The 12,810-nt window shown below is 42.5% G+C and overlaps 2 protein-coding genes across 2 annotated transcripts; both read right to left on the bottom strand.

Moving 5' to 3' along the window:
- Positions 1-3,919: 3,919 nt before the first annotated feature.
- On the bottom strand, positions 3,920-6,655 carry Smp_106930 (putative heat shock protein 70). The gene has a single exon (XM_018794647.1). The coding sequence runs from the start codon at positions 6,456-6,458 to the stop codon at positions 4,545-4,547; it is 1,914 nt and encodes a 637-aa protein (XP_018649038.1). The 5' UTR covers positions 6,459-6,655; the 3' UTR covers positions 3,920-4,544.
- Positions 6,656-8,567: 1,912 nt separating this feature from the next.
- Smp_200010 (uncharacterized protein) lies at positions 8,568-8,762 on the bottom strand (the record flags this gene model as incomplete). The annotated part of the gene is made up of 1 exon (XM_018794646.1): positions 8,568-8,762. The coding sequence occupies one exon, from the start codon at positions 8,760-8,762 to the stop codon at positions 8,568-8,570; it is 195 nt and encodes a 64-aa protein (XP_018649037.1).
- Between the last annotated feature and the right edge of the window lie 4,048 nt (positions 8,763-12,810).

The following is a 12,810-nucleotide window of genomic DNA, read 5'->3' as shown; positions in this document are numbered from 1 at the left end:
AGACGGATTAGTCACCGAGTTGTACATTATTATGTCATGTTTGCCTACTTCTTAGTGCTAATCGAATTCTATCCATACAGTTGCAATGTGGCCATTTGTTCAAGTGTTCGATAGAATTCGATAACCATTCTGAATTGGAAAAACATGGGATCGGTTACCACTCTGTGATGAACTAGTGTAAATATTTCAGTTCTACAGGAGGTCGGTGACATGACCGTTGTGGTTGACTGAATTATCGTTGATTGTCGAAGTGACTAGATAGACTCCTGTAAGAAGTCAAGAGACTGATCGACAGATGAATACTTATTCCACATTCAAACACCAGATAAGCTAGATTACAACTGGATTAACACAACATATCAATACATTTATTTTCAGGTCGACGCACTTTATGATAATCAACAGATCGAATTCCAATAAACCACAACTCATTCCCCTCACATATACTTCAATCAGACATAACAGTCAGTAGAGACTCGAATCGCTCCGTACTAGCACCTCTGATTATGACACTGATTGGCGTAGGTTCGAAGCCCACACAGGACATCCATTCACTCAAGATTCCAGGTACACCTTACTGACGAGTGCCAGCTAGCACGAAACCTGTGTCTACGGCTTCTTGTCCGTTGCTTCCGATCAACTAACATGGTACAATTCGGTCACTAATATCAGATAAAATCACGGTGACAACCTACTCCAATATAAATATTTCACCCCATGCAACAAACCAAAGAAAACAACAAAAATGAATGAAACACTTTAGGAAATGTTATGAAAACTCTTAGGTTTAAACTACCATGGAGTACATAGGTAGCTTGAGACAATGATTCGGTTGTGCCACTCATTCACTAGCTAACGAGGACAGCTAGTGATGTTCGAAAGTATTCCACAAAGGACACTCACAAGTTCAGTGATGTCAGGTTGTGCTTGTATTTTCGACTGATTCACACAATTTCCCAATCAACAAATATACGCCTTGCTATGCTCACTCGCAATTTTAAAACTGAAGTCACATAATTCTCAATTGTAAATTATTACCGAACTCCTAGACTAGGCGGAACACGAGTTAGGAAATCCTAGGTTCGAAGGCTGACGAAGCGCACACATTCAACTATCACGATGACTTTGAACAAAGCCAGAACAATAAGGTCTACAGGACACAGTCAACCAACTTCACATCCAATAATAATCCCGTATCCTACTTAGTCTTATCAATATATTACAGCTCCCACTCACTACTCTCTTTCTCTATATCACCACAACGAAATTAGCAATATTTTCAAAACACGGGTTCACATCATTCTCTCTGCATTGATCAAACAACCATGGTTTGGTGGCTATTATACTCTAATATTAAATGTTGTAATTCTAGACTGATTCTAATTCACGAGAAGCACTCAATTAAAAACACGAATTCATCTCATCCCGAACGTCTGGCTTTCCCCACAGGAAGCTTCTTTGACTCATTGGAAACCTAGTTACATAACGCGACATGAATTCACCGTTAACATTTCGCACTAGTTGACTTTGAATTGAAATCAGCATAAAAATACCAGGCCAATATGCCAGCTTACAAACATGCTCACGCATACACATGCACCATCTCACCCCTTCCAGTTGTTGCCTACACAAACGCCACTTCTATATCAGCTACATGTAGGCATCTCCCAACAACCCCACACATCGTTTTGCAGAATTAAAAGACAACCGGTCCGATCACCACCTACAAGCCTGAACACATACCTACCACTTACAAAGTATAAGGTTAATAACTCCGACGACCAGATATAGATTACAATAAATTCACCTCCATACGTAAGATTACCCAACTGACCGACCATCCGTTCTTCAACACACTGTCGTCAACTGACTCCATGACACATAGGCACCTCTAACAATTAAGTAGACGTTGATTACATTTCACCAACCAGTCAGTCAGTCAGTCAGCTACAACGTAGGACCAGGCACATTTATGCATCGATCCAAGTTGCCATACTTCGTTAGCACAACAAGATGAATACCGGATTCATAGAAGTAGTTAATTTAGTGGTGGTAGTATATAAAAGATAGGTTGTATATTTATTTATTTAGACACATAGATATTGGTACAAGGAAGCACCAGATACATATGCGCCGCACAAATCTCATTCGATTTGTGTGAGGGCTGTGATACTGCCCAGGTGCCCAAACTGAAGCAGGTGGTTTTCCTAGGGGGCCACACCCGGAGCCTTTGACCTAAAGGTCTGATCCACAAGGCAGTGGAGCATCGTAAGGAGATACAGTCCCATGGTAGCCGGTGACCAACGATTGATTCATACGCCATTTGTTCCATTAGGATACTGGAGCCCATGTACACCATTGGTTTGGAATCAAGGTTTTCCAACTCCCCTAGGTAAACTTACCGTGTCCACCAACCCGGTCAAAGCGCCGGACATTCGCTTTTCGTCCTCTCAATTTCGTAAACAACACCCCCGCCACGAGAAGGCAGTGAGTAGGACTTCCCTGGCAGAGGCTATATACGCGTAGCCATGTGAGAGCATTTCGAGAGGGAGGGCGGACTCTCCCCACTCTCGGCCGTACCAGGGCATTTGGGTTGTATATAAGGATATAGTATAGGGAGGAAGAAAGTTATGAAGCAATTTTAATCTCAAGGTTTAAGGGAAGATAAAGAGTATATACACCGACGCCATTGTGATCGATTCTGAGCCACGTCACCTAGAGTCTCCAACCATTGGTTACGACAGTCACGCGGACCCCAACCAAGTAGTCTGCATCTGCCAACATGGCTCAGACTAGAAGTTAGTGACTTCAAGCACTGATGCCACGTTTTGGTTTGGCCGCCCCTAACTTTCTTCCAACCATACCCTACACTAGTCAGCATAGCGCGTCGTGGTAATCGGTGTTCAGGCATACGTAACACGTGGCCCAACCATCTCAGTCGATGAAGATTCATGACCTCATCAACTGATTTACCATCATTCCCTAATACCCTGTGTCTAACCTCACTATTACTTACCCGGTGATCCCAGCAGATGCGAGCAATATTTCTAAGACATCTGTGGCATCTTCTACTCTTTATTGCCATGTTTCACAGCCGTAAAGTAGAACAGAGCGAACTGCTGCGCAGTATACTCGGCCCTTAATTGATAGACGGATATCTCGTCTTCGCCATAGGTAACGTAAGTTGGCAAAAGCCAAACGAGCTTTTTGAATCCGTGCTGAGATTTCGTCAGACACCAACCCATTAGGGCTGATCAGACTTCCAAGATAAGTGAAGTTGTCGACGCGTCCGACTACTTCGTTCCCTGGCAGCGACACCACCCAACCGTTGCTGCTACCTTGACGCGGTGGTCGGGCTTGCCTATCATGATGAGCCAATCGAGCTATACTGGCTGGAACAATCGTCCCTCAAGGTCCTACCATGCCAGGCAGGTCGGTTGAAGAGCGGTAAAACTAAAAGCAGCTAACCCAAGGGCCGAATTCGTACTGCTGACTGTACAGAGGTGTGACAGCAGTAAGGTGTTCCCTCTAGACAACCAGCGTAACAGCGATGCTGCCTTCCCACAGGGAGGGGTGGGGTTAGAAAAGGTCGACCCTAAAAATACACACCTCGCCCTATCCCACGGATATCCGTCTGCGGCGGTAAGGTCCCAACAAGTACGGAGCTAACACAAAAAGGTCGTGTGTGACCGACCTCAAACAGTTGTCCCTTGGGCACTGCGGTCACACCTCAGGTCATTAAGACCACTTCTAACCCAATTTCCTTTTCAGGTACCTCTAGAAGAACCCTTCCACGGTGTGGGCAACCGGGAAGTGATAACTGCCCTCATACCTCTAACAACACTCAAGACCACTGTATTTCACCAACCTACATATCCCAACTTGCCATACTATGTGAAACACGCGCATTGTAATCCCTACTTATTCTACATTTCGTCTGTTGTTGGGCGGTAAATAACTAACTAGCAACTGGAGACCATTCACACCAATCAACTAAGCACTTACCGTCTCACGAGAAACTATCCAACTTAACTGGGTTGTTAGTCGAGTTCTCGAGCAAATACACCTACAGACTAAACTGCTCACTAACCACAACGGCACTCGACAAATAGCCTTATCACTACACTAACCAACTAAACCTAAATCCCTATCGGAACATCCACTCATTCACTCTTCTTGACGCGTACGCAACAATGCTCCACAACTACACCGGTCAAATAAACTAGGAACAGACGACGTGCTGCCTAAATCGCAACCGAAATAGCCCTGAGGTACAAAAGCCACATCGCACATATACAGATCCCCAACACTCAACTTACAAAGTTTTTCCTAACATCGAGGGAGGAACGAGACAAAGAGAGCGCACACTATCCTACAATGAACGACTAGACACTACACAACGATATTCACTACTCGCAAATAACGAAACCCTGACCCTGTACCAAACAACCGACAACCACTAAAAATCAGAAGTCAAAATTCATTACCAATGAAATCTAAATTCATTATTCAAGTACCAAACAATTTATCACAACAATTATAGGTTAGTCGACCTCCTCGACGGTTGGTCCCTTACCACTTCCACCACCAGCACCACTTGCCTCATGCATGCCTCCTGGCATACCACCAGCCTGGTACACCTTCGTAATTATCGGCGCACAGACCTTCTCCAACTCCTCCCGCTTACTTTCATACTCATGCTTCTCCGCCGACTGATGGACGTCCAGCCAACTAATTGTATCCTCACACTTGCTTATTATTACTTGACGATCACTTTCAGGTATCTTTTCTTTAAGCTCACCCTCCACTTGCTGTTTCATTGTGTACACATAACTCTCAAGCGAGTTCTTTGCAGAAACACGATCTCTCTGCTTCTCATCCTCAGCCTTGTACTTGTCCGCATCGGCTACCATCCGCTCAATCTCCTCTTTCGACAAACGACCCTTGTCATTTGTGATCGTTATCTTGTTCTGCTTCCCAGTACCCTTGTCAACAGCAGATACGTTCAGAATACCGTTCGCATCTATATCAAACGTCACCTCAATCTGAGGAGTACCACGAGGAGCAGGTGGGATACCTGATAGTTCGAACTTACCAAGCAGATTGTTGTCCTTAGTCAGTGCACGCTCGCCCTCGAACACCTGGATAAGCACACCAGGTTGGTTGTCCGAGTACGTCGTGAACGTTTGAGTCTGTTTCGTCGGAATTGTCGTGTTACGCTTAATCAAAGCCGTCATCACACCTCCAGCCGTTTCAAGACCCAATGATAGTGGAGCTACGTCAAGCAACAACAAGTCCTGCACAGCCTCACACTTATCACCACTTAGAATAGCTGCCTGCACAGCTGCACCATAAGCCACAGCTTCATCCGGATTAATAGATTTGTTCAACTCTTTCCCGTTGAAGAAGTCTTGCAACAGCTTCTGCACTTTAGGGATACGAGTGGAACCACCAACCAACACTATGTCGTGAATCTGGGACTTATCCATCTTAGCATCTCGTAAAGCCTTCTCAACGGGATCCAACGTACCACGGAATAGATCGGCATTCAACTCCTCAAATCGTGCACGAGTGATCACCGTGTAAAAATCAATACCATCACACAACGAGTCAATCTCCAGATTCGTCTGGGCACTCGAACTCAATGTACGTTTCGCACGTTCACACGCTGTCCTCAGACGACGCAATGCACGCTTATTGCTACGAATGTCTTTATTGTATTTCTTCTGGAACTCTTTCACAAAGTGATCCACCATGCGATTGTCAAAATCTTCACCTCCCAAGTGTGTATCACCAGCAGTAGACTTCACCTCGAATATACCATCCTCAATCGTCAAGATGGACACATCAAATGTACCACCACCCAAATCAAATATCAACACATTACGCTCACCACCAACCTTCTTGTCCAAACCATAGGCAATTGCCGCAGCTGTCGGCTCGTTAATGATTCTCAACACATTAAGACCAGCTATAGCACCTGCATCTTTCGTTGCTTGACGTTGACTGTCATTGAAGTAAGCAGGAACCGTTATAACAGCGTCACTCACCGTCCTGCCCAAATAACTTTCAGCAACCTCCTTCATCTTCGTCAACACCATTGACGAAATCTCCTCAGCGGAAAACATCTTTTTCTCACCCTTATACTCAACACAAATCTTCAGCTTCCCACCGACTTGAGTCACCTCGAATGGCCAATGCTTCATATCACTCTGCACTGATGGATCATCGAACCGACGACCGATTAGACGCTTCGCATCAAACACTGTATTTGTTGGGTTCATCGCCACTTGGTTCTTCGCTCCATCACCAATTAAACGCTCAGAGTCTGTGAACGCCACATAACTCGGTGTCGTTCTGTTACCCTGGTCATTGGCAATTATCTCCACTTTACCATGCTGGAAAACACCAACACACGAATATGTTGTACCAAGATCGATTCCAATGGCGTTAGGCATTCCAAGATATGTTAAGACGAACAAACAAAAGCAGCCAAGTCACTCAATTAACACTACAACAAGCTGTACACCTCTTTAAATCCTTTTCACGTAGAACGTACTAGAACTTTCTATGACCTTCGATAGAAAACAATCGACCAATGGCCTGTCGACAAGTATTTGCTATTAGCCAATCACACTCAACCATCAGACGACTGACCAAATACTCACAGACAGGATGGTTTCCTAGTCGAAATTCGACGTATAGCCTCCCTAAGTACAATGCGATACAAGGTGCCTAATAAAAACACAATTGTCTGGCCAGTGTGGACAAATCGACAAAAACCAAGACGTGATTCTATCCCATTCACACATTCACAACCTCGAACGCAAAAAACATTCCAATATCGGTTTGACTACTGACATAATTATAAGTAGTTGAACTAACACGTGCGATATTTCGGGGTTGGGCATAGTTCAGTTCAGACGGATTAGTCACCGAGTTGTACATTATTATGTCATGTTTGCCTACTTCTTAGTGCTAATCGAATTCTATCCATACAGTTGCGATGTGGCCACTTGTTCAAGTGTTCGATAGAATTCGATAACCATTCTGAATTGGAAAAACATGGGATCGGTTACCACTCTGTGATGAACTAGTGTAAATATTTCAGTTCTACAGGAGGTCGGTGACATGACCGTTGTGGTTGACTGAATTATCGTTGATTGTCGAAGTGACTAGATAGACTCCTGTAAGAAGTCAAGAGACTGATCGACAGATGAATACTTATTCCACATTCAAACACCAGATAAGCTAGATTACAACTGGATTAACACAACATATCAATACATTTATTTTCAGGTCGACTCACTTTATGATAATCAACAGATCGAATTCCAATAAACCACAACTCATTCCCCTCACATATACTTCAATCGGACATAACAGTCAGTAGAGACTCGAATCGCTCCGTACTAGCACCTCTGATTATGACACTGATTGGCGTAGGTTCGAAGCCCACACAGGACATCCATTCACTCAAGATTCCAGGTACACCTTACTGACGAGTGCCAGCTAGCACGAAACCTGTGTCTACGGCTTCTTGTCCGTTGCTTCCGATCAACTAACATGGTACAATTCGGTCACTAATATCAGATAAAATCACGGTGACAACCTACTCCAATATAAATATTTCACCCCATGCAACAAATCAAAGAAAACAACAAAAATGAATGAAACACTTTAGGAAATGTTATGAAAACTCTTAGGTTTAAACTACCATGGAGTACATAGGTAGCTTGAGACAATGATTCGGTTGTGCCACTCATTCACTAGCTAACGAGGACAGCTAGTGATGTTCGAAAGTATTCCACAAAGGACACTCACAAGTTCAGTGATGTCAGGTTGTGCTTGTATTTTCGACTGATTCACACAATTTCCCAATCAACAAATATACGCCTTGCTATGCTCACTCGCAATTTTAAAACTGAAGTCACATAATTCTCAATTGTAAATTATTGCCGAACTCCTAGACTAGGCGGAACACGAGTTAGGAAATCCTAGGTTCGAAGGCTGACGAAGCGCACACATTCAACTATCACGATGACTTTGAACAAAGCCAGAACAATAAGGTCTACAGGACACAGTCAACCAACTTCACATCCAATAATAATCCCGTATCCTACTTAGTCTTATCAATATATTACAGCTCCCACTCACTACTCTCTTTCTCTATATCACCACAACGAAATTAGCAATATTTTCAAAACACGGGTTCACATCATTCTCTCTGCATTGATCAAACAACCATGGTTTGGTGGCTATTATACTCTAATATTAAATGTTGTAATTCTAGACTGATTCTAATTCACGAGAAGCACTCAATTAAAAACACGAATTCATCTCATCCCGAACGTCTGGCTTTCCCCACAGGAAGCTTCTTTGACTCATTGGAAACCTAGTTACATAACGCGACATGAATTCACCGTTAACATTTCGCACTAGTTGACTTTGAATTGAAATCAGCATAAAAATACCAGGCCAATATGCCAGCTTACAAACATGCTCACGCATACACATGCACCATCTCACCCCTTCCAGTTGTTGCCTACACAAACGCCACTTCTATATCAGCTACATGTAGGCATCTCCCAACAACCCCACACATCGTTTTGCAGAATTAAAAGACAACCGGTCCGATCACCACCTACAAGCCTGAACACATACCTACCACTTACAAAGTATAAGGTTAATAACTCCGACGACCAGATATAGATTACAATAAATTCACTTCCATACGTAAGATTACCCAACTGACCGACCATCCGTTCTTCAACACACTGTCGTCAACTGACTCCATGACACATAGGCACCTCTAACAATTAAGTAGACGTTGATTACATTTCACCAACCAGTCAGTCAGTCAGTCAGCTACAACGTAGGACCAGGCACATTTATGCATCGATCCAAGTTGCCATACTTCGTTAGCACAACAAGATGAATACCGGATTCATAGAAGTAGTTAATTTAGTGGTGGTAGTATATAAAAGATAGGTTGTATATTTATTTATTTAGACACATAGATATTGGTACAAGGAAGCACCAGATACATATGCGCCGCACAAATCTCATTCGATTTGTGTGAGGGCTGTGATACTGCCCAGGTGCCCAAACTGAAGCAGGTGGTTTTCCTAGGGGGCCACACCCGGAGCCTTTGACCTAAAGGTCTGATCCACAAGGCAGTGGAGCATCGTAAGGAGATACAGTCCCATGGTAGCCGGTGACCAACGATTGATTCATACGCCATTTGTTCCATTAGGATACTGGAGCCCATGTACACCATTGGTTTGGAATCAGGGTTTTCCAACTCCCCTAGGTAAACTTACCGTGTCCACCAACCCGGTCAAAGCGCCGGACATTCGCTTTTCGTCCTCTCAATTTCGTAAACAACACCCCCGCCACGAGAAGGCAGTGAGTAGGACTTCCCTGGCAGAGGCTATATACGCGTAGCCATGTGAGAGCATTTCGAGAGGGAGGGCGGACTCTCCCCACTCTCGGCCGTACCAGGGCATTTGGGTTGTATATAAGGATATAGTATAGGGAGGAAGAAAGTTATGAAGCAATTTTAATCTCAAGGTTTAAGGGAAGATAAAGAGTATATACACCGACGCCATTGTGATCGATTCTGAGCCACGTCACCTAGAGTCTCCAACCATTGGTTACGACAGTCACGCGGACCCCAACCAAGTAGTCTGCATCTGCCAACATGGCTCAGACTAGAAGTTAGTGACTTCAAGCACTGATGCCACGTTTTGGTTTGGCCGCCCCTAACTTTCTTCCAACCATACCCTACACTAGTCAGCATAGCGCGTCGTGGTAATCGGTGTTCAGGCATACGTAACACGTGGCCCAACCATCCCAGTCGATGAAGATTCATGACCTCATCAACTGATTTACCATCATTCCCTAATACCCTGTGTCTAACCTCACTATTACTTACCCGGTGATCCCAGCAGATGCGAGCAATATTTCTAAGACATCTGTGGCATCTTCTACTCTTTATTGCCATGTTTCACAGCCGTAAAGTAGAACAGAGCGAACTGCTGCGCAGTATACTCGGCCCTTAATTGATAGACGGATATCTCGTCTTCGCCATAGGTAACGTAAGTTGGCAAAAGCCAAACGAGCTTTTTGAATCCGTGCTGAGATTTCGTCAGACACCAACCCATTAGGGCTGATCAGACTTCCAAGATAAGTGAAGTTGTCGACGCGTCCGACTACTTCGTTCCCTGGCAGCGACACCACCCAACCGTTGCTGCTACCTTGACGCGGTGGTCGGGCTTGCCTATCATGATGAGCCAATCGAGCTATACTGGCTGGAACAATCGTCCCTCAAGGTCCTACCATGCCAGGCAGGTCGGTTGAAGAGCGGTAAGACTAAAAGCAGCTAACCCAAGGGCCGAATTCGTACTGCTGACTGTACAGAGGTGTGACAGCAGTAAGGTGTTCCCTCTAGACAACCAGCGTAACAGCGATGCTGCCTTCCCACAGGGAGGGGTGGGGTTAGAAAAGGTCGACCCTAAAAATACACACCTCGCCCTATCCCACGGATATCCGTCTGCGGCGGTGAGGTCCCAACAAGTACGGAGCTAACACAAAAAGCTCGTGTGTGACCGACCTCAAACAGTTGTCCCTTGGGCACTGCGGTCACACCTCAGGTCATTAAGACCACTTCTAACCCAATTTCCTTTTCAGGTACCTCTAGAAGAACCCTTCCACGGTGTGGGCAACCGGGAAGTGATAACTGCCCTCATACCTCTAACAACACTCAAGACCACTGTATTTCACCAACCTACATATCCCAACTTGCCATACTATGTGAAACACGCGCATTGTAATCCCTACTTATTCTACATTTCGTCTGTTGTTGGGCGGTAAATAACTAACTAGCAACTGGAGACCATTCACATCAATCAACTAAGCACTTACCGTCTCACGAGAAACTATCCAACTTAACTGGGTTGTTAGTCGAGTTCTCGAGCAAATACACCTACATTCTAAATTACGAGTCACGTGCCTTTAAGAAACTGTTTAGTAACCACAACAGCACTCGACAAATTGCCTTGTCACTACACTAACCAATTTTTTTCATGTAAAACATTCTAGAACTTTCTATGACATTCGACAGAAAACTTTTTCGTCACTTGACTCTAAGAAACCTATGCACTTGTTAAATTTTCCATCCTTTATATTGCACACACACATGTTTACATATATATACCGAAATGAATTAACATGACATTGATTTATTCAGACCTATTTTTTGACTGATCACATAATATTTGTTGTACGGTTTTACTTCTTAAACTTGGATTAATTTAGATTTGGTTATTGACTCTCTGAAGATGTGGCTTACTCTGAGTCACGAAACGTCAGAAAATCTTATTTTTCCATTCATTGTGATATTACAATTACATATTATTTATTTTTTTGCACTCGGTTCTCTCGAATATTTCATACAATATTTTTTAATCCATTATGATGACTAATTTAATATTTGTTAAGATTCTTGAAGGTGTTGTATCAACAAATACTCACCTTTCAACTATTGGGTTACGATTTCTAGTTCTTCTTCACATTTTTCCGATTGAGTTGCTTTATAGCATTACTAACACTCAAACAAAGACTGTGACTCAAAATTAATTACACAAACCAGCATTTAATAAACTACTGGAATTGATTTGAAGAATATTTTGAAATCTTTTTCTACCACAAAATCTCCCAATGTAGTTTCCTTTATCATTAATAATTTATATACACAGACGTAATGATGTTAACTTGGTGACTTACACCGTATGCTTATTATATGACTTTAATCCTCTGTGTAAATATCATAACAGACAAGCTTTATGGAAGACATATGCGTAACCTTGACAGAACTAATGCTCCATAAAAGTCCAAGAAGACGCAGCAACCAATAAAGTTTCCCTTAACTTCATCTGTAACCTCTGCTCTACAACATCGTCTCAAAGAGTTCAGTAAGTAGTTGTCAATCTCCTTAATCTATGTGACTAGATCAAGTGACTTATCCGTGTACCATTATGACACATTATTTTCCCGCATCTAGTAACAAAACCATATACTAACACTTAATAAAAAAATTAACTGTGAGTGATTACCATAATCACTACTTATGAGTACTGCCTATGGTGGGCTGTCATTCATATGTTCTGAAAGAAAATTCTGTAGAATTCTTCACTCAATCTTTCTTTTTGGTCACCTAAACATTTTAAGTTGAACATAAATTTCTTGTAGAAATATGTTTTATGCTGACCCCTGAGATAATGATGACCTTCAGATAATTGACATTTTGTTTCTCCATGACTATACATCGTTACAATTGAGTAATCGTATATCGTAATTACTTATTCCAAATTAGTTTATTATGAGGGTTTATGTAGATTCAAAATGTTTAAAACGCTTTTCAGCAATTAGATTGTCGAAAATAATTCGAAATCAAATTATACTGAATTTACGTTATAGTGAAATGTGAAATTCTATATTTAACATTCCTATTTCAATACGTTAATAAATATTTTAATGATGTTTCTCATGTGGACTTACAGACCATTTCAAAACCAAGAAGCATTAACTATTTCAGCTTAACAGTTCAATATTATCTAGTTCTTAGTTGTTTTCTAGTTAATGTAAGTTTATAATAATAGTTCTCTCCAACATTGAACTTACTTTCCACTAAACTCTTTAATTTATTAATAAAATATTATTGCATAGTTTGTATGCTAATAAATCCGTTGTAGATTGTATTCGACACGGATTGATCCTTTTTGGATGTCGTTGCAAAACACGAAGCAC

The sequence above is a fragment of the Schistosoma mansoni genome, chromosome 1 (assembly GCF_000237925.1).
Source record: "Schistosoma mansoni strain Puerto Rico chromosome 1, complete genome".
NCBI lineage: Eukaryota > Metazoa > Platyhelminthes > Trematoda > Strigeidida > Schistosomatidae > Schistosoma > Schistosoma mansoni.
This window is presented reverse-complemented; position numbering and strand designations above follow the sequence as displayed.

Excerpts from the sequence above, each read along its gene's own strand:
- Smp_106930 (XM_018794647.1), bottom strand. The coding sequence starts at position 6,458 with ATGCCTAACGCCATTGGAATCGATCTTGGTACAACATATTCGTGTGTT.